Here is a 21,095-nt window from a genome sequence, read left to right on the forward strand (position 1 = left end):
AAAAGTTCAGTATATCTTAAAATGATGCAACAAGTACTTTCTGCTTAGCTGTAATACCAAGTTGGTTTCCTGGCTGAACTCCTTGTCTACAGCCCCAGGTATAAGGGTCCGTTCTTCAAGGTCAAAGGCTGCCCCTGGGGGGCAAGGGGAGAGCAGGAGAAGGAATGAGCGAGGTCATCCAAATTCAGTATTGTCTTCAAGCACTGTCTGAATGTCTGGAGCATTGGGATACAGCTTTAAACTTTGTTCCTGGGGCGCCTGGGTGGCTCAGTCCATCGAGCCTCTGCCTTGGCTCAGGATATGATCCCAAGGTGCTGGGATCAAGCACCATGTCAGGCTCCCTACTCAGCGGGGAGTCCGCCTCTCCCCCTCTCTCTCCTCCTCCTTCCTCCTGGCTTGTGTGCTCTCTCTCACTCTCCTCTCTCTAATAAATAACATATTTTAAAAAACCCAAAACCAAAACAAACAACAATGACAAAATACCCTTGTTCCTTTCTCACTCAGCCCACGAGGCTTCTCTGTATTCCCCTCCGACCTGAGGCTGGCACCTGGCCCTGCCACCAGGAAAGCACAGCAGCCCAGCTGGGATCTGAAGCCGCTGAGAACTCAATCCATGGGTGCTCTAGCTTCTGCAGGAACAGCAAGGGGGATGGGCCCCAATCTTGGCTCCAAGTTCCCACCCCTTGCTCAAAACGGTTAAATGGATGCCTGGGTGGCTCAGTGGGCTAAGCGTCTGCCTTCAGTTCCAGGCGTGATCCCAGGGGCCTGGGATGGAGCCTCATGTCAGGCTCTCCGCTCCGCAGGGTCCGGGGAGCCTGCTTCTCCCTCTGCCCGCCACTCCCTCCTGCTTGTGTGCTCTCTCTGTCAAATAAATAAGTAAAATCTTAAAAGGTTTGCCCTTCTCACTGCTCCTTCTTGGCCTGCTAGGAGGGTCTGTCTTTCCTTCAACTGCCCCACAGTGATGTCTTTCCTTAGGCTTCTTTCCACTGTTCCCAGTTGATTACAACCCCTCCTGTGAGCGGTGGGCTGCTCTGAGCTGGCATCTCCCAAGACTGTCCTCATAATCCAGAAAAATGGGAACAGCTCCAGGATCCTGAAGGGGCTTGAGTACTTTCTTCCTTTGGGAAAAGCAGGACGTGGGCTCCCTCTATGGGACGCCAGGCCAATGGTGTCAACTTCCAGCCTCAGAGCTGACCTCCACCTCCACCCCCTCCCCAGCCCCAGAGACCACACACACACACACACACACACACACACACACACACACACACCAGGCTGCTGCAGGTAACTTTAATACGGGATGGGCTGACTCCTGCTTCTTGGAGTTAAAGGTCAAAGAGGAAGGGCATCACATCTGTAAGAAAAAAAGAGTCAACAGAATCTATCCGCCCTTTGCAACTGCTGTTCCCTCAGCCCAGATCATGTCACGGCAGATAATCTACTTCTCCCTCAAGGCCCGAATCCCACCAGGTCTCCAGAAAAAGAAAAAGCCTCCTTTGCACATAACTTCTCATAGCCCGCTTCTCTCACTGTGTGGTCACCATTTCCACGGGCTGTGAGGTCAACTGCATCTCAGTTGTTTCTCTGTCCTCCCCCTGGACCGCCAGGACATGTCTGTGTGGGGTGGGGTCCCATCTCGGGCAGGCACTATCCCAGGGTCTCAGGCCACTGGCATCTTCTCCCCTTCCCACAGGATGTGTCCCCCCCCCCCATAGTGTGACCCAGGCTCCCTCCCTGCACACTCAGCTTCGAGTCTGGACGGTCGGGTCCCCTGCCCTGGGCCCCTCGCGTGACAGGGCCTCTCACCTGGCTGGCTCATGCACTGCTGGATACTCTCCAGGCGCGTGGAGACCAGGGCACGGGCCTCCTCGGCAAAGCGGCGGTGTCCCTCCTCGGTCAGCTTCCAGAGGCAGGAGCGGGGCCGCGTGCTGGCTCCGACCTGCATGGCGACCGGCACTTTCTCAAAGCTGTCTCGGAAACAGAGGTTGTGACGGACGGTATTCTTCCAGCCTTCCGGAGCCGTCCGGAAAAAGGGGAAATGTTGTCTGTGGACAGGGAGGAATGGTCAGGAAGGGCACAGTTCCTGGGGGAGAGGCCCTGTCTTGAGACTTCTGTTCTCCCCCAGGGGCCAGGAGCCCCAACCCCTCTCTCATGGCGGGGAGAATGGCAAGCCGGCCTCGAAGACCGGCTCTTTGCTGACGGAACACGTGGCAAAACCCGACCTGGTGTGTTGCTTGTCCAAACCCTCATCTTTTAAACCCAGTTTATTGCTCGCATTCCCAGGCTCATTTTCCTCCTTCCCTCTGAGGGCTCAGGACTGAGACTTGCAACGCGAACAGAGCAGAATCAGGCCCATCAGCTCCTGTGAGAGGAATCCAGGTCAAGGAAGGACACCACTGGTGGATTAATATTTTGATACTCGCCCGCTAGAGGGAAAAGGTCGGGGAAGCTCCTCACACTCCTGTGTACACGACTCTCAAAGCTAAATGTAATTCAACTGGGCTCCCCTGGGGGTGTGCGGGCCATGGCTGGCAGGCCAGCCCAAAGGGAAAGCTTGCAAGATGCTGTTGGGCAAACCAGACTTTCTACTGGAAAATTCCTGACAGGAAGGAAAGGAGAACTTCTGACCCAGGTGAATTCATATTTTAAAGAACTAAGGTATAGGGGTATCTGGGTGGCTCAGTAGGTAAGCATCTGCCTCTGGCTCAGGTCATGATCCCAGGGTCCTGGGATTGAGCCCCATGTCAGGCTCCCTGCTTCTCCCTTTCCCTCTGCTGTTCCCCCTGCTTGTGCTCCCTCTCCCTCTCAAATAAATAAATAAATAAAATCTTAAAAAAAAAAAAAAAAAACCCAAGAAACTAAGGTATAAAACAGTTGGGGGCGCCTGGGTGGCTAAGTGGTTTAAAGCCTCTGCCTTCGGCTCAGGTCACGATCCCAGGGTCCTGGGATCGAGCCCCGCATCAGGCTCTCTGCTCCGCAGGGAGCCTGCTTCCAGCTCCCCGCAACTTGTGAGCCCTGTCTCAAATAAATAAATAAAATTTTTAAAAAACAAAACAAAAAAAAACAGTTGGATTTTTTAGATGTGAAAGAGAGTGGATGTGAATATCTTCCCGCACACAGGATACGTGGACACACGTCTGGGGACAACCCGAAGCAGTGCCTGGGAAAGGAAGCCTGGGAACACACTTATCCTTTCAGACCCACATGGGAAGCCAAGGCAGCAGCCCAGGACCACGGGCAGATCGGAAAGTATCAGGCCAGGGTCCCTGCCCTCCCCCCTCACAGGGCCCCCCCGGGGGCACATACCGAGTGAAACTGTAGATCTGTTGCACGTTGAGGCCACAGGGGGAACTGTTTCTTAATGCCAGTGCAATTAGGTGGAAGTAATTGAGGGGGGGCCGGGACCAGAGCCTCCCCTCCTGGCTGTTGGCTTGCCGGAGCCTCCGACTCTGGAGGGGGGCCCTTTTGTGAGGGGGCGGGAGAGCCACAGAGGAGCGGTCATCCTGGTCCTCGGCCTCCTCTTCTGTGAGCTAGAGGAGCACAGAGTAGGAACTGGTCCTAACTCCACGGCCTCTGCTCCGGGGGGTGGGGGGTGCAGTGGCAGGGAGGGGGGTGGTCTAGGGCCACCTGTCTGGGCTTCTCCCCAACCCAAGGGGGAACGGCTGATTTCTGAACCCATTAACCCTTGGTTATCCCTAAGCAAACACCTCTCCACTGTATCATCCCGAAGCCGCCCTGCCTACAGCCCCAAGTCCGGCCCACGGGCCCAGAAATTTCTACCTCCCAGGTGCTGGGGGAAGAGGCAAACCGCTTCCGCTTCCGAGGGGGAGACTGCTCGCTGGAAGAAGGCAGCGACTCTGACTCCACTGCTGCGGCCTCCGAGGAGCAGCTGGTGTTGGCGAAGTCTTGCTCTTTGGGGGGCAGCTGAGGGGAGGGGAGTGTGCTTGGCAGATGCTCCCACTGGCGAGGTTCTCGGACCTCCAGCTTTCCAGGGGGAAACACGATGTTGGGGTTTACCCACATCCACAGGTTGGGCTCAAGGGCTGGGCCTGTTGGGAGAGAATGAGGTTGTGCGCCACAGCTCGCTGGCTCTGGGGGCTGGCCCGAGCAGAACCCACTCCCTGCTACTCACCATCGTCATCAGGGCTGGCTGTTTTGTTCACGGGTTCTTTTGGTGGCTCGACTATTCGGAGTCTATATCTGGCAACTGACAAAAAGAAAGATAGAAGAGGGTCGAAACGTCCTAGGATTTCCACTGCGGCCCCAGGATACTGGGCCTGGAAGTTTCTCTGGGAGATGGCTGTGGGCTCTCCCCAGGGCATGAGGACACCAAAGTTGACCTCTCTGACCTTCTCATTCTCCTCACTCCACACATCCTGTGCCCCGAGTGAGCTCATGAATGCCTGTGACTTCAGCCACCATCTCTCAATTCAGGGCTTCCAAATCTTTACCTCTAGCCAGACGGCTCTGCTTGCCCATAAACAGAACTGCCTATGGGAAGTCTTTATCGGAACAACCTGCAGGCACTTCGAAATCAACATTTCTAAAACCAAACTCCATCTTCCTGCTCTTCCTCCTGTGTACCTTGTCTCAGCAAGTGGCACTGCCACCTACCCAGTCCTTCAGGCCAGAAACGTGCATGTGTTCCTGACTTCTGATCTCTTCTTTCCGGTCTAGCCACACCCAGGCAATCCCCAAGTCCGAGAGCACCTGAATGGTGTTTATGTTTCTCTGCTGCTCTAACTTTAATCCCACGGCAGTTGGAGCATCTTCCTAAAATATCAATCCAATCTCGTCACCTTTCTACTTAAAAACTTTCTGATGGCTTTCCATGAGGGCCAAATTGAAGTTCCTTTTTTTTTTTTTTAAGATTTTATTTTTATATTTGACAGAGAGAGAGATCACAAGTAGGCAGAGAGGCAGGCAGAGAGAAAGGGGGAAACAGGCTCCCTGCTGAGCAGAGATCCCGATGCGGTGCTCGATCCCAGGACCCTGGGATCATGACCCGAGCCGAAGGCAGAGGCCTAACCCACTCAGCCACCCAGGCGCCCCTCATGTCTTCATTTATTCAGAACTCTTGTGTCCTTAAATAGTGATTGCATCTTTCCCATGAAGGTCTAGTTCATTCTTTGATGGGTTAACTCCTAGATACTTTATAATTTTGATTGTTACTGCAAGCAAATAATATAATTTTTATTATTTATTATTATTATATTTTCCAGTTTCTTCAGGCTGCTATGGAGGAATAGCGTTTATTAGTATGTTCTTATTATCTGCAAACTTGCTGGGCCCTTATTGGTTCTAATAATTTGTATATTGATTTTGTATAGTTTCTATCTTAACTTTCTTTTTTCTATAATAGTAGTTTTGTCTTTTTCTTTCTTTCTCTTTCTACTTTTTCCTCTTTTCAGGATGCCTGGGTGGCTCAGTTGGTTAAGCATCTGCCTTTGGCTCAGGTCATGAACCCAGGGTCCTGGACTCGAGTTCTGCATTGGGCTCCTTGCTCAGTAGGAAACCTGCTCCTCCCTCTGCCTGTTGCTCCCCTTGTTTGTACTCACTCTCTTTCTCTCTCTCTTTTTTTTTTTTTTTAAGATGTTATCTATTTGACAGAGAGAGATTACAAGTAGGTGGAGAGGCAGGCAGAGAGAGAGGGAGAAGCAGGCTCCCTGCTGAGCAGAGAGCCCAACATGGGGCTCGATTCCAGGACCCTGGGATCATGATCTGAGCTGAAGGCAGAGACTTCAGCCCACTGAGCCACCAAGGTGCCCCACTCACTCTCTTTCTCACTCTCACAAATGAATAAAAATCTTAAAAAAAAAAAAAAAAGACCTGTACTTTTTCCTCTTTTCAAATACTATGTTGAACATTATTAGTAATGTAATGGGAATCCTTTCTAATTATTGAGTTCTTCAATAAGTATAACCTCATTTTCCAGATAAAAACCTAGATTCAACTGCCATATGACGACACTCATTGGGCCTGGGGCGGGGCGGGGGGAGGTGGAAATAGATCCCCCTAATCCCAAGGAGCCAGCATAGTGCTGAGCCCATAGCTCTAATACACACTTGATGTGCTTCTAGCCCGCCACGTATTCATCCATCCAGTTAAGCTGAGCTCCTCCCATTTGCCCGGCAGTGAACAAGACAGACCTGGAGATAGGCCTTAAGCAAAGTAATTATGATAAAATGTGTGTTATGAGTGTTTGGACAGGTGGTCAGAGAAGGCCTATTTTGAAAGATGTTTAAACAGAAACAGGATGGGGGCACCTGGATGGTTCAGTCGGGGGAGCATCCAACCTCGTGATTTTGGCTCAGATCATGATCTCATGGGTCAAGGGAAGAAGGCCCACATCAGGCTCGGTGCTCAGTGGGGGTCTGCTTGAGGTTCTCTTCCTTCCCACTTTGCCCCTTCCCCCACTCACTCACACTCCCCCTCTCTCAAATAAGTAAATCTTTTAAAAAACCAGAAACATGATGGGTAAACTAGCCATTAACTTGGGCAGGAGGAAGAGGAAAGAGTGTTTCTGGCAAAGATAACGGCTTGTGGGAAGGCCTGGGATCTCAAGTGTGGTGTGTTGGAGATGAGGAGAGAGCCTGGGAGGAATGACGACACTGATGAGGAGCTAGGGCCTTGCAGACTATCTCAAGGAACTTCAATTTGGGGGCACCTGGGTGGCTCAGTGGATTAAAGCCTCTGCCTTGGGCTCAGGTCATGATCCCAGGGTCCTGGGATCAAGCCCGGCATCGGGCTCTCTGCTCAGCGGAGAGCCTGCTTCCTCCTTTCTATCTGCTTCTCTGCCTACTTGTGATCTCTGTCTGCCAAATAAATAAATAAAATCTTAAAAAAAAAAATCTGTCCTACCAGAAGTTTCCTCTGTCTCAGCATGAGGCCACTCCATCTTTTTAGTTAACCAGCCAAAACTTTGGAGGAATCATGTTCTAATCTCTCTTTCTTACACTATGGCTTCTCTGCCACCACCCTGACCCTCCAGCCTACCACCAGCTCTTGTCTGGATTACAGTAGTAGCCTCGTCTACTGGCTTCTTATCTCCACATTCAACACTTCAGCCACAGTGATATAGATCATGCAGGATCAGTTACATAATTTGCAGGGCCCAGTGCAAAATGAAAATGAAGGGTTCTTTGTTCAAAAATTAAAAATCTGGGGCGCCTGGGTGGCTCGGTGGGTTAAGGCCTCTGCCTTTGGCTCAGGTCCTGGTCCCGGGGTCCTGGGATCGAGCCCCACATCGGGCTCTCTGCTCGGCGGGGAGCCTGCTTCCCTCTCTCTCTCTCTGCTGCCTTTCTTGCCTACTTGTGATCTCTGTCAAATAAATAAATAAAATCTTTAAAAAAAAAGAATAAAAATAATTAAAAATCTTAAGACACTGAAAGCAGAGCATCAAACCAAGTACCAGCCACCTATGCAACTACACGGGTCACACCCTCGGGAATCATTGTCACTCCTTTGCTCAGAACCTTTCAACCATGCCACAACTTATTGAAAGTCAACCCTACGGTCCTTAAAGTGGCACATGGGCTCTTCCAGATCTCTGTTCCACACCCTGTGAACTACCCTCTGTATTTGACTTTGATCCAGCTTCACTGGCCTCTTTCCTGTGCCTCAAACACCCCAGGCATATTGCCTCCTTAGGACTTTTGTCCTATTTCTTCTGCCTGAGAAACTTTTCCTCTAAATATCCTCTTGGCTCACTGTCTCACCTTCTTCAACCCTCTGCTCCAATATTATGTTCCCAAGGAAGCCCAACCTGATGACCCTACTTAAAACTGTGGCTGCCACCACCTCAACCCACAGCCACCACCATTTCCGAGCCCTCTTACTGTGTCCTTTTTCCCCATCTTAGTTGTCACCTTATACCATACTATATATATTTTTATGTGGATTGTCCGTCTGCCCCCAGTAGAATGTAAGCTTCATTTAGACTTGTCTGTTTCACTCATTATGTATTACCAGTGTCTAGAATATCGCCTGGCAAATTGGAGGTGCTCAATAAATATTTCTTACTCAGGGGCGCCTGGGTGGCTCCATGAGTTAAAGCCTCTGCCTTCAGCTCAGGTCATGATCCCAGGGTCCTGGGATGGTGCCCCTCATCGGGCTCTCTGCTCAGCAGGGAATCTGCTTCCCCCTCCACCCCGCCCCGCCTGCCTCTCCGCCTGCTTGTGATCTCTAATAAATAAATAAAAATCTTTAAATATTTCTTACTCAACAAAAACTTTGGAATTCATTAGCATTACTTAAGGAGGCAGAGAGCTGGAGACAATATAAGTCTTCATTAGCAAGGAGAACTAAAATGCAAAAGGTAGTATACACAGATGGTAGAATACCACCCAGCCATCAGAAATAAGGAACCACATCTTCATTCAGCAACCAGAATGGCTCTCAAAAACATGCGAGTAGGCAGGGGTGCCTGGATGGCTCAGTTGGTTAAGCCACTGCCTTCAGCTCAGGTCATGATCCTGGAGTCCCAGTATCAAGTCCCACGTCAGGCACCCTGGTCAGCACAGAGTCTGCTTCTCCCTCTGACCCTCCTCCTCTAGTGCTCTCTCTCTCTCAAATAAATAAAATCTTAAAAAAAAAAAAAAATAGTGCGAGTAGGCCAAGGGAAAAAAAAAAGAATAAGCATTTAGTAAATTAAGGTCATCTCTACACAGAAAATAACGTTAAATAGTTCTCAAAGATACACCTATCTAATGATATTAAAACAATTAGGGTAGATACAGGGGAGTGTGGGGGGTGACGGAAGGTGGGATGAGGGCGTGGGGGGTGCACTGAAGGGGGACAATGGACTAATCCAAGCACCTTGCCCGAACAGATGGCAATAATGTACCACAAACTAGGAGGTGATACCTCCACTCTCTGCCCCTGAGGTCCCAAGAAAAGTCCTCTTTTTAAAGACCCTGACGGTCAACCATTCGTTCAGCAAATATTGAGCGCCTCTAGGTGTCAGCCAATGTACTAAGAGGGGGGCTACAGCCTGGAACAAAAACGATAACTTTTTAAAAAAAAACAGAACAACGAGGGAAATGTGTGGTGTGCCAAATGGCGGTAGGCGCCATGGGAAAAGGGCCGCGGTGAGGCCTAGAATGTTCTGGGACTGGGCGGACAGTGGGGAGGAGGTGGCAGGCGGCAGGCAGGCGAATGGATGCCCGGGTGGGACCCACTGCCCGCAGCAGGGGTTCTCCGTCGAGGCCAGCTTTGCCCGGGGCGGGGAAGGGGCGGGGAGGGGGCGCAGGCTCAGCGGAGGGGCGAGGGCCCGCGAAACTGCAGCGGGCTTCAGGTTGGCCCGCGGGACCCGAGGTGGGGGAGAGGGGGGCTGGGTGCCGGGGGGGGGGGTGCCGGGGGCGAGCGCCCCCGCGCCCCGCGAGGACGCCCCCCACCGCCCGCCGCGCCCCTCCCCCACGGTCCAGCGCACTCACGGTTCTGCTCCGCCGGGGGCAGGTGCGCGGTGGTGAAGGCCAGAAAGGACTCATTGCCCATGTCCCAGTCCAGCAAGCCCGGGACCTGGCCATGGAGGCTGGCCCAGAGGTCGTGGTGTTGGAGTTTCAGGTCCACCTTCAGAGAGAGGAGAGGTCGCCCGGCAGGGGGTGGGATACTCGAGACACTGAGGCTGAGGCCTCGCCCCACTTCCTCAAAGCCCGGGCTCGGATCCGGTTAGTTGGCGCCCGCTCAGGTGTGGAGAGTCCTCAATTTGACGCCTTTAATCGCCTTTGGCCTGCACCGGCTGCTCTCTGCGACCCCTCTCCTCAACCCCTACACTTTCGTTTTGGGGCCTGGGGATCCTGAAGGGAGGGATCCCCGGCTGTCTTCCCGCTCTGCATTTGTACCGAGCTCTTCCTGTGTTTGGTAAGTTTCCCTACCACCACCCATGACGAACCATCCCGGCATCGTATCAATAGTTACTTTTAGAGGTTCTGATAGATTCTGCGGCTTATCCAAGATCTCACCCATAGTACTTGGTGGAGATAGGATTGGAAGGTGGGGTTTTCTTGGGGTTTTTTTTTGGGGGGGGGGGTTGAGATTTTATTTAGGAGCGCCTGGGTGGCTTAGAGGTTAAGGATGTGCCTTTGGCTTAGGTCGTGATCCCAGGGTCCTCGGACCACGGACTCCCTGACCAGCCGGGAGTCTATTTCTCCCCCTACTTCTCCCCTCCCTGCCTCACCCCACCCCCGTGCTTGCGTGCTCTCTCTCTCTCTCTCTCAAATAAATAAGATCTTTTAAAAAATAAATAAAAAATAAAGATTTTATTTATTTGTCAGAAAGAGAGCACAAGCAGGAGGAGCTGCAGGCAGAGGAGGAAGCAGGCTCCCCGCTGAGCAAGGAGCCCCATGCGGGACACCATCCCAGGAACCTGGGATCATGACCTGAGCTGAAAACCGACTGAGCCACCCAGGAGTCCCAGGAGGGTGTTTTGTTTTGTTTTGTTTTCTTGGTTTTAAAAGATTTTATTTGAGAGAGAGAGAAGAAGAGTGAGAGAGAGAGAGCACAGGGTGTGGGGACCGGGACAGAGGGAGAAGCAGACTCCCTGCAGAGCAGGGAGCCCAAGGCAGGACTCCATCCCAGGATTCTGACTGGGATGCCAAATGAGACCCCTGGGATCATGACTTGAGCTGAAGGCAGTCGCTTAACTGACTGAACCACCCAGGTGCCCTAAAATTTGGTTTTTAATCATTTCAAATTTACAGAAAAATCCCAAGAACAGTATAAAAATTCTTGTATATGTGAATCCTATAATCCACCAATGACACCAAGTATTAACATTTTATCACATTTTAATTTTTCTCTCTGTAAAAACGACATTTATTGTTATTTTTCTGAACTAAAGGTAATTTGCAGACATAATGCCCTTTACCCATAAATACTTCATTGGTTATTTCCTAAAAACAGGGATATTGGCATATATAACCAGAAAGCCAGAAATGAGACCATTATCAAAATCAGAAAACTTAACATTGAGTTAATACTATATTTAACATACAGATGTTATTCAAATTTCACTAATTGTGAAATTAGTGACGACGTCCTTAATATAAGTTTGCTCCCTGGTCTAGGATCCGGTTCAGGCTCACGCAGTGCATTTCATCTTCAAGTCTTTTGTCCTCCTTTCATCCTGAGCAGTTTCTCAGCCTTTTTAATCTTTCATAACATTGACATTTTGGGAAGAGTATAGGACATTTATTTTGTAGAATGTCCCTTAGTTTAGGTCTGTCTGATGTCTGCTCATAATTAGAATTGTGCATTTGGGGCAAGAATATCACACGAGAGAGGTTGCCTCCTTCTCAGTAACTCACACCAAGAGGCACACGATGTCAGTGTGTCTCATTATTAGTGATGTTAACTTCAACCACTTGGTTTAGTGGTAGCCACCAGGTTTCTTTTTTTTTTTTTAAGATTTTATTTATTTATTTGACAGACAGAGATCACAAGCAGGCAGAGAGGCAGGCAGAGAGAGAGAGAGAGAGAGAGGAGGAGGAAGCAGGCTCCCTGCTGAGCAGAGAGCCGGATGCGGGACTCGATCCCAGGATCCTGGGATCATGACCTGAGCGAAGGCAGAGGCTTTAACCCACTGAGCCACCCAGGCGTCCCAACCACCAGGTTTCTTGAGGGTAGTTATCCTCCCTCTCTCTCTCTCGTAATTAGTAAGTAATTTGTGGGGAGATACTTTGATCTAGAATCCTGTTCCTTAAGACACCTGGCTGGCTCAGTCAGTGGAGCATGTGACTCTTGATCTCAGGGTTGTGAGTTCGAGCCCCACCTTGGGTGGAGGGATTACTTAAATAAATAAAATTTTATTTTAAAAAAATAAATAAGGGCACCTGGGTGGCTCAGAGGGCTGGGCGTCTGCCTTTAGCTCAGGTCATGATCCCAGGGTCCTGGGATCTAGTCCTGTGTTGGACTCCCTACTCAGCAGGGAGCCTGCTTCTCCCGCTCCTTCTGCTGCTCCACCTGCTTGTGCTCTCTCGCTCTGTCAGGTAAATAAATAACATCTTTAAAAAAATAAAAAATAAAATCTTGCTCTTGAAAAAAATTAAAAATTAAAAAAAAAACCTAGTCCTCATCAAGCTTATGCCCATTAATTCTAGTATCCATTTATGATCCTTGCCTGAATCAATCATTACTATGATGGGTGTAAAATCATGATTTCTCTAAATCTATCATTCCTTTCCCATTTATTTAACTGACATTCTATTGTAAGGAAGAGCTTTTCTGTATCTCATATATATTTTTTAAGATTTATTTATTTATTTTGAGAAAGAGAGAGAGATCACAAGTGGGAGAGGCAGGAAGAGGAGAGAGAATCTCAAGCAGATTCCCTGCTGAACGAAGAGGCTGATACAGAGCTTGATTCCAGGACCATGAGATCCTGACCAGAGCTGAAACCAAGAGTTGGAGGCTTAATCAACTCTATCACCCGGGTGTCCCTATTTTTCAAAAAGATTTTATTTTATTTTATTATTTATTTTTTTTAATATTTTATTTATTTGAGAGAGAGAGAGAGATCATGAGTTGGGAGGAGGGGGAGAGGGAGAGGGAGAAGCAGACTCCCTGCTGAGCAGGGGGCCAGCTAGTGCAGGGCTCAGTCCCAGGACCCTAAGACCATGACCTGAGCTGAAGGCAGATGCTTAATGAACTGAGCCACCCAGGCACCCCTATTTATTTATTTTTTAACTCCAAGAGGTAGAGATTTTATTTTTAACTAACTTCTACACCCAACATGGGGCTCGAACGTATAACCTTGAGGTCAAGAGTTGCATGCTCCCCCAGCTGAGCCAGCCGGGTGTCCCCTTATCTCATACTTGTTTGTTTATTGTCTGTATGGACCCAAAGGATTCTTAGAGTGGATTATTTATAATTATTAATTATAATAACTTATTGAGGTGCCTGGGTGGCTCAGTGGGTTAAGCCTCTGCCTTCAGCCCAGGTCATGATCTCAGAGTCCTGGAATCAAGCTCCGCATTGGGCTCTCTGCTCCGTGGGGAGACTACTTCCCCCCCACCCTGCCTGCCTCTCTGCCTACTTGTGATCCCTGTACTAAATAAATAAAATCTTTTAAAAAATTATAACAACTTATTATAATTGTTATAAAATTCTATAATTATAAAATTGTCCCAGATTTGGCCAGTGGATAAACTAGCCCCCTTTGGTACCTCTGTGCATCCTGGGTTCCCTATCAGAGCCTATGCATTCTGTACTACGCTGCCTGTGGCTTATCTAATGGTCCAGAAACTTTGAGTACCTAGCATATAGTAGACCCTCGGTAAATGTTGTTTCAACTAAAGTGAATACAACAGCTTCCCTTTTGAAAATTTGCTAGGACTCTACCTTTATTATCTCTAATAGTAATTCTAATGCTAATTTCTCTAATTGTAAAAATAATCTGTGTTCGGTGTGCCTGGCTGGCTCAGTGGGTAGAGCATGTGATGCTTGATCTCAGGGTTGTGAGTTCAAGCCTCATATTGGTTGTGGAGATTACTTAAAAGATAAATAAAATAAGGGGGAGGCACCTGGGTGGCTCCTCAGTTGGTGAAGCGTCTGCCTTCAGCTCAGGTCAAGATCCCAGGGTCCTGGGGGGATGCCTGGGTGGCTGCCTTCAGCTCAGGTCATGATCCCAGGGTCCCGGGATCAAGCCCGCATTGGGCTCCCTGCTCAGCAGGGAGCCTGCTTCTCCCTCCTCCTCTGTCTGCTGCTCTCCCTGCTTGTGTTCACTTGCTCTTTCTCTCTCTCTCTCTCTGACAAATAAATAAATTTAAAAATCTAAGAAAAAAAAAATCTGGGGGGAAAAAAAAAGATCACAGGGTCCTGAGATCGAGCCCTACATCAGGCTCCCTGCTCCACCGGGAGTCTGCTTCTCCTTCTCCCACTGCCTGTTGCTCCACCTGCTTATTCTCTCTCTCTCTCTCTCTCTCTGTCAAATAAATAAATAAAATATTTTTTAAAAGACTGAATAAGGGGCGCCTGGGTGGCTCAACGGGTTAAGCCTCTGCCTTCGGATCAGGTCACAATCTCAGGGTCCTGGGATCAAGTCCCGGTATCAGGCTCCCTGCTCAGTGGGGAGCCTGCTCCCCCGTCTCTCTCTGCCTGCCTCTCTGCCTGCTTGTGATCTCTCTCTCTCTCTGTCAAATAAATAAATAAATAATAAAAGACTGAATAAAAAGTTATTGTAATGCATCTACTCTTTAATAGGCCTTTTCTTTTTTTTTTTTAATATTTTATTTATTTGAGAGAGAGAGAGACAGTGAGAGAGAGCATGAGCGAGGAGAAGGTCAGAGAGAGAAGCAGACTCCCCGTGGAGCTGGGAGCCTGATGCGGGACTCGATCCCAGGACTTCAGGATCATGACCTGAGCTGAAGGCAGTCACTTAACCAACTGAGCCACCCAGGCGCCCTTTAATAGGCCTTTTCAAATCAGTCTACCATTTAAGACATTTTATCTGCCTGCTACTCCCCCTGCTTGTGCTCCCTCTCTCTCTCTCAAATAAAGTCTTTTGTTTTTAAAGATTTTATTCATTTATTTGATAGAGACACAGTGAGAGAGGGAACACAAGCAGGGGGAGTGGGAGAGGGAGAGGGAGAGGTAGGCTCTCTACAGAGCAGGGAGCCCGATGTGAGACTCGATCCCAGAACCCTGGGGTATGATCTAAGCCAAAGGCAGACATATAACCAACAGAGCCACCCAGGCACTCCACACTTATCACATTTTTTATTTAACGTACTTACTCGTTCGCATTTTTGGGAATCTGTTTTTTGCATTGAGTTCCACATAAACCCCATGAAGGAGGAACAATGCCTTGCTACATTTTATTCCTAGCCCTTCTAGTAGTGCCTAGTACATAATAAATGCTCAGTTAATGTTTGTTGAATGAATAAATACTGTTGTTCCTCTCTTCCATTGCCTTCCTCTCCCAGGCTCTTGGTTTGCTCTAGAAAGGGGTTGTTAAAACCATTGTTCCAGCATCTTCTATGTTTGTTGTTTTTTATTGTTTTTACAATTTTTGGCGCTTTCCCAGTCTCCACCTTTTCTTCAAGGGACTGTACTTTCATTCATTCATTTGTTCACTTATTCAACAAGTATTTACTGAGTACCTACTATGCCCCCAGCACTGTGGAGCACAGGTACTGCAGGCCCTTGGGAACAAAATGACTGCTCTTGGGGAACATACAGTCTACTGGGAGAGACAACCGAATAACCACATAAACATAATTATAAACCAGAGTAATGCTATGAAAGACAGGATAGGGGAACCTAGCGAGGGGATGGAGGTCAGAGGCTTCCCTGGAGGTGGAATAGGTAGGTGTGGGGTGGGGTTGGGGGCAGTCATAAGAGCAAGTCAGGCATATGGAATAGTCTGTGCAAAGGCCCTGAGGCAAGAAGAAACACAGGCTATTGGAGGGAACATGGTGAGAATGGAGGAGCTATGAGGGGAAAGACTAGGGCTGGTCTTGAAAATCACCTTAAAGATCCTGGTATTTCCTCTAAGATCAATACAAAAGTCACTGATCCTTACAAGGGACATGTATTGGAAAGGGGACCACTCCTGCCCTTTTCCCTCAGTTACCAGACTGTACCACTCTTGTCCTCTACCCAGGGTTCTTCCACTTCTGCTCCATCCTCCTAGTCTCCCTTACCCTATTCTCCACTTCTCCCACCCCTCAGCGTCCTGTTCAGGGTCTCACCCAGGTGGCCCTCTTTGTCCCTAGTCAGAGCCTGTACTCTTTTCCCCACCACTTCCCTTTGCTCCACCAACATCCCGAGACCCTCCGGCCTCCAGAGCCGCCCACACAATGCACCACAAGCCGGCTGGGTAAGCGGGGCAAAACCCACAGCCCAGGTGTGTTCTGAGAACCCTTGACTCCTGACTCCGAGTCATCCGGGCCCCTTCCGGCCTCCTGAGAGAAGCCGCTCTGGGTTGTGGGGCAGGGAGGGGGTGGGGAGCACCTGCTGCCTGAGGAGGAGTCTCTTCCCCCCAGGTGGAGCCCATAGAAGGGAAACACAGGGCAGATGTGGTGTCTGACTTTATTGAGGGGATTTCGGTCACTGACAAAAGGGTGAATTGTTGGGGGGGCAGTGAGATTAAAGAGGTCAAGTGGGAGGAGCGTCAGTTCTGACAGGAGTGGGCTGAGGGGATTATAGGGAGTGTGGGGAGGGGAGGCACCAGGGATCTAGGGGAGGGCAGAGGGAGGAAAAGGCTCCAGTGAGAGGGGGCAGGGAGGAGAGGTGAAGGCCCCTTAGAAGCCATGGTTGAGGACTGGGAGCAGGTAGTCTTTTCAGCAGAGGAGGCGGGCACACAGGCTGGGGAAATGGACAGGGTCCCGGACCTCATGGAGGCCCGCTGCCTGGCGCTGGCCTCCTCACTTCCGGGCGCCCAGGGCCAATGCGATGATGAAGCCCACCACCAGCAGGAACATGGCGACAGACAGCAGCACTGTGATGACCACCATGCCCCCCCGTCCGGGCCATTCCCAGCCCAATGGATTCCACCTTTCTTCCTGTCAGAAGAGGCGGGGGAGGCCTTGGTGGGCACGAGGAGCCCCTGTCCCGACCCGAGGCTCTCTGGTTCACCCAGATTTCTTTCATCCATTTATTCAACCAACCAGTCAGCTGAGCCACACATTCATCGCGTAAACGTTTATGAAGCATCTCCTATGTTGGCCACTGAGAACGCAGAAATTGATTGGACACGATCCCTACCCAGAGAGAACCTTTAGTTTATGAGATGAGTCAACCGGCTGTTAAAAGGCCAAGGGCTCAGGGCTAGGATACAGGTACGCAAAGAAGCTACGGGAGCCCAGGGAAGGCCAGCTGGTGGGGATGGGGTGGGAGGGCCAGGGAAGATTTGGAGAGCCCTGATTTACTTACGAGGAAGTGTGAACATTGGGATCTCTCTACTGGACTCGGTGGATGTCCCCTTCGTCACTAGGTAGGAAATGCTTTTGTGGAGGGGTTTGGGAGAGAGAGGAGAGACTCCTCAGTGATTATCTGGGACTTGGGAAAAGAGGGAGGGAGCCCAGGCCTCCCCCTTCCTAGCCGTGCCTTCCTCTAGGCTCTTGATCCCTTCAGCCGTATCCTTACTTTCCTACTAAGCTGACCAGATCCCTCCCCACCAGCAAATGTCAGGACCCATCTTCTCTCCCTGCACCCCCTCCCACAGGTGCCCTGGATCTGGGACCTACTAGTATTTGGTTCCTGGCACGAGGTTTGTCACCTGGTACGCACTGAGCCGGGTGACTGTGAATCCGGCCCCGCTGTCCACCACACTCACCAGCTCCCTGCGCCCACGGCATGGAGGCACCACGAAGCTAGATTTCACCACTGGGCAGCAAGTTGGGGGTGAAGTATGGAATATGAAATATGGGTGGTGAAATATGGGTGGCCCAGGAGAAGGGTTACAGGAAGGCAGGAGCTGGGGAAGGGGTGCGGATGGTGTCCTGGGTAGGGTCTCTGGGGATCAGGGGGCCACCTTGGGAGGGGGTAGCAAACCTTGGCTGTCATTGGCTCTCCGGACCATGAGTGTGGCATTGCCCCCTGTGAGGTGACAAGGGGGCAAGGCAACCAGCAGGCTCTCCGTTAGTGCCGGGGACAGCAGACCGGAGATGCTTGAGATGTTGAAGTCTGCTGGGGGGCCAAGTGGGAGTTCGAGCTGGGGCAACCAGTCCCCTTCCCCACCATCAGATCTGGCCCTGACCCCTGGGGGCCATTTCTAAGGATGCAGACGCCTCCCCTTCCACTCTACCCCACGTTGGCAGAACACAGGCCTTTGCTCATCTGATCACCAGGTGGCAGGCTTGGGCTGCAGAAGCTGGGCCATCCACCAAGCGGCCAGACTCTGGATGCCAGTAGGGGGCAGCCACCAACCTTACCGGGATTCTTAGCCTGGGGCCCTTTCCCACACCTCTCTGCCTCCCGGGTTTGGAAGAGGACCAGGAGTGTGCCTTGGGCTCAGTGACTGATGCCTGGTCACTGCCATCACCGGCCCCCCACCCTCAACTGGCCAGACCAGCTCCTCTTCGAGGGTCCCGAAGGCACAGTGCCTCCTGCAGTGGACTCAGAGTCCCTCCCCACACCCTACCAGAGATGGCAGAGACCTGCTGCAGCCCCCAGGGCCAGGACAGTCAGCAGAATCAGGATCAAGGGCCAGGTCTGGACGGGCAGCAGGGATGCCATAGCTGGGCCGGGAGCTAGAACAGGAGCTGGCTGGCTGTGGCTTCCAGAGGCAAGTGAGGCCAGGCCCCTGCGGTGGCTGATTTTGTCTTGGGGTGGGAGTGGCTGGAGGGGAATCCTGTCCAACCTGCCCTTTGGGCCCTATAGCCTCAGGACAGGCCCCCCAGACAGGTTTTTCAGGACAGGGAGCCAGCTCTCAGGCCAGAAGTGGGGATGCCTGGGCTGGATCTTGATGGCTTAGTCAGCTGCAGAGGGGCTGGGTTATTAAGGTGGGGGTGGAAATCACCCCTTCCCCTAGAACTCCCACATGTTAGGGCCTGAGCATTCCTGCCTGCACGTGCCTCTGGAAGTGTGGCCTGTTGAGGATGGCTCCACACAGATGAGGGGAGCCTTCCAGAAGGGCAGCAAGTTCTGAGATTGTCCTGGTGTGCAAGAAGAGGAGATGAATGCCAAGGGGCCCCAGACAGGGCCTTGGACGAGCGAGGATGGGAGGGAAACTGAGGCTGGTAGTAGGGGATGGGGGCAGCAGAGCCAAGGGTTCCAATTCACGGAGGCCAGTGAGACCCAGACACTGCTATTCGGGGAGAAGCAGAGGGGCGTCCGTGCCAGGGAGTGTGTGGGAGTCAAAGTCCTCTGGAGGGGCCAAGAGATGCTAGGGAAGACTTTCAGAGAGACAGGAGAGGCAGGAACCAGCCCTGTCCCGTAGAGAAGGGCAGCCAGCCTCAGTCAGCACCATTGTCAAACTGATGGAGAATGGAGGAGAGAGAGACCTGGCAGGAGAAAATAAAAAGACACACAACCCCTCTGACTACATCCTCCACCCCTGGGCTCAACCAGACAGAAGTGAGAGAGGAGTTGTGGAAAGCGAGGAGAGATGAGGAGAAAGTCCTCGCAATGGGCACAGGGCATGGGTCACCATACTTACCATTCTGGCCACCGTGGGCTGTCCATGTCACTGGCTCCCTTTTGTAGGTATGGAAACAGACTCAGAGGGAGACTTCGCTAGGAGGGGCCGAGAGCTACATCCCTGAAGGATGTCTGGACGCCATGAACCATTCTCTCTTCCCCAGTCCCATAGAAGGGCCAGGGTCCTGTAAGGAAGTGGGGGGGGGGCTATGTCCTTACCCCCATGATGGGAGGGGGAGCTTCAAAGCTGGAGTGCTAGCATGGGGTGACTGTGAGGCTAGAACCCATGGACTCAAACAGAGGGTAGGAGGCTCTCAGACCAGCGCTGGTGCACATTTCCGGGGATGATTTATCACTGAGGATCTCACTGAGAGGCAGGTTCTGATTCAGTGGGTCTGAGGTGAAGCCTGAATTTCTACATTTCTAATAAGCTTCCAGGTAATGTCGACTGCCTCGTCTGAGAGGCCCAGACTTTGAATTACCACATGCTCTGTGCTGTGCCCCTTACACACACACACACACACACACACACACACACACACACACACACACATGCAAGCAACAGATCCTCTTTGGAGGAGATGAGGGGCAGATGTGTTTTCCCCAGTCTCTCAGGACAGGCTGCCTTGGGGTGAGGAATTGAATTCTGTTTTTTCTGTGCCTTGGCTTTTGTCTGCCTACCACCATCCTACAAACCGAAAGAGGACCGTTTGCACATTGAGGAGAACTTTGGAGAGAGGGAACAAAGTAGGTGCTGGCATCCTAGGGGTGAGGGGATCTTCCTGGTGCTCTTGAAATCCCATCACTGACCTGGAAGGATGTGGACCCTGGGGCTGGGGAGGTATCTCTTCCAGTCCCAAACCAGGAAGCAGAAAGGGGGGGTGGGTTAAGTGCAGGCTGGGTTGTCTTGGGTCCACGCCTCAGTCCACACCCCATCTGAAATTAGGAGTGGGACAGAGTAGGGTAGGGCAGGGCAGAGCTCTGCCGGGATTTTAAAGGGCTAACAGGGTCCTGTGCCTTTAAGCCCTCCCTTTTCCCTCCAGCCCCCCTTCCCCACCCCGGCCCTCCCCAGGTTTCTGGAGGAACTGTGAGTTGCGTCTTCTCCCTGCCCTGCCGAGCTGCTCACTGGCTGCTCTGGAGGCTGTGCTTTGCGGTCTCCATGGAAACCATTAGTTGCTAAGCAACTGGAGCATCATCTGTGCTGAGCTCTCGCATCTAATTATCCCATCACAGCGGCCGAGAAGGGTTTGGGGAGCTGCAAGGAGGGGGAGGCCAAGCGCAGGAGCAAGAGGATAACTCTTTTAGCAAAGCAGATTCATTGACACGCTGAAGTCATTTAAAGCCACAGCACCCTGGGCCTCTAGGGGATGTCCTCGCAGTTTGGAGGAAAGGAACCAGGGCCACAAATGCCTGTGGGGTCTCTCTTTTGGACCCACGCTCTCTAAGCTGTCTCCCCCTCGGACTCTTAATTCTAAACTCACTGAACTCTTCTGCCCCCTTCCTTCCACGTCCCATACCCAAGTCAACAAACATTCATGAAGTACCCAGAGTGTGCCAGGCACGAGGAATACAAAGGCAAAATAAGTTTCTGCCTCCAGGGAGTTCTTGATCTCTCTATTTTGCCTGGACTAAAAGATCAGCTCCTAAAACTGACCTACTCTTGCTGAATTATAGTACTCTGTATCTGTTCCCAAACTGTGGTAGTTCTATAGCCAGAGGCTCGCAGATCAGAACCCAGGTCTGTCTGGTATTTCGGCGGTTCTTATTCTATAATGCAGCTTTTCTGGCTTGCCAGTCCATTAGAAACGTGTCCACTGGGGTGCCTGGGTGGCTCAGTTGGCTAAGTGTCTGCTTTCGGCTCAGGTCATGATCCGGGGTCCTGGGATGGAGCTCCCCCTACCCCCGCATTGGGCTCCCTGCTAGTGGTGAACCTGCTTCTTCCTCTCCCTCTACCCCTCCCCATCACTCGTTCTCTCTCTCTCTCAAAATAAATAAATACAATCTTTAAAAAAAAA

General features: G+C 51.1%; 2 protein-coding genes across 2 annotated transcripts; both read right to left on the reverse strand.

Annotated features, from left to right (window-relative positions):
• Positions 1-1,325: 1,325 nt before the first annotated feature.
• On the reverse strand, positions 1,326-9,564 carry LOC111154028 (forkhead box R1). The gene is made up of 6 exons (XM_022513377.1): positions 9,435-9,564; positions 4,133-4,207; positions 3,781-4,049; positions 3,307-3,530; positions 1,807-2,045; positions 1,326-1,354 (listed from the first exon to the last, which is right to left on the reverse strand). Exons 1-6 carry the CDS (start codon positions 9,493-9,495, stop codon positions 1,326-1,328), a joined length of 897 nt encoding a protein of 298 aa, XP_022369085.1. The 5' UTR covers positions 9,496-9,564.
• Positions 9,565-16,364: 6,800 nt separating this feature from the next.
• On the reverse strand, positions 16,365-18,192 carry LOC111153961 (uroplakin 2). The gene is given in 6 exon segments (XM_022513317.1): positions 16,365-16,460; positions 16,462-16,502; positions 16,873-16,943; positions 17,187-17,325; positions 17,494-17,625; positions 18,099-18,192. Coding segments are annotated over 6 exon segments (558 nt in total). The 5' UTR covers positions 18,178-18,192.
• Between the last annotated feature and the right edge of the window lie 2,903 nt (positions 18,193-21,095).

This window comes from Enhydra lutris, unplaced genomic scaffold, assembly GCF_002288905.1.
Source record: "Enhydra lutris kenyoni isolate GAN:26980312 unplaced genomic scaffold, ASM228890v2 scaffoldscaffold34, whole genome shotgun sequence".
Classification (NCBI taxonomy): Eukaryota; Metazoa; Chordata; class Mammalia; order Carnivora; family Mustelidae; genus Enhydra; species Enhydra lutris.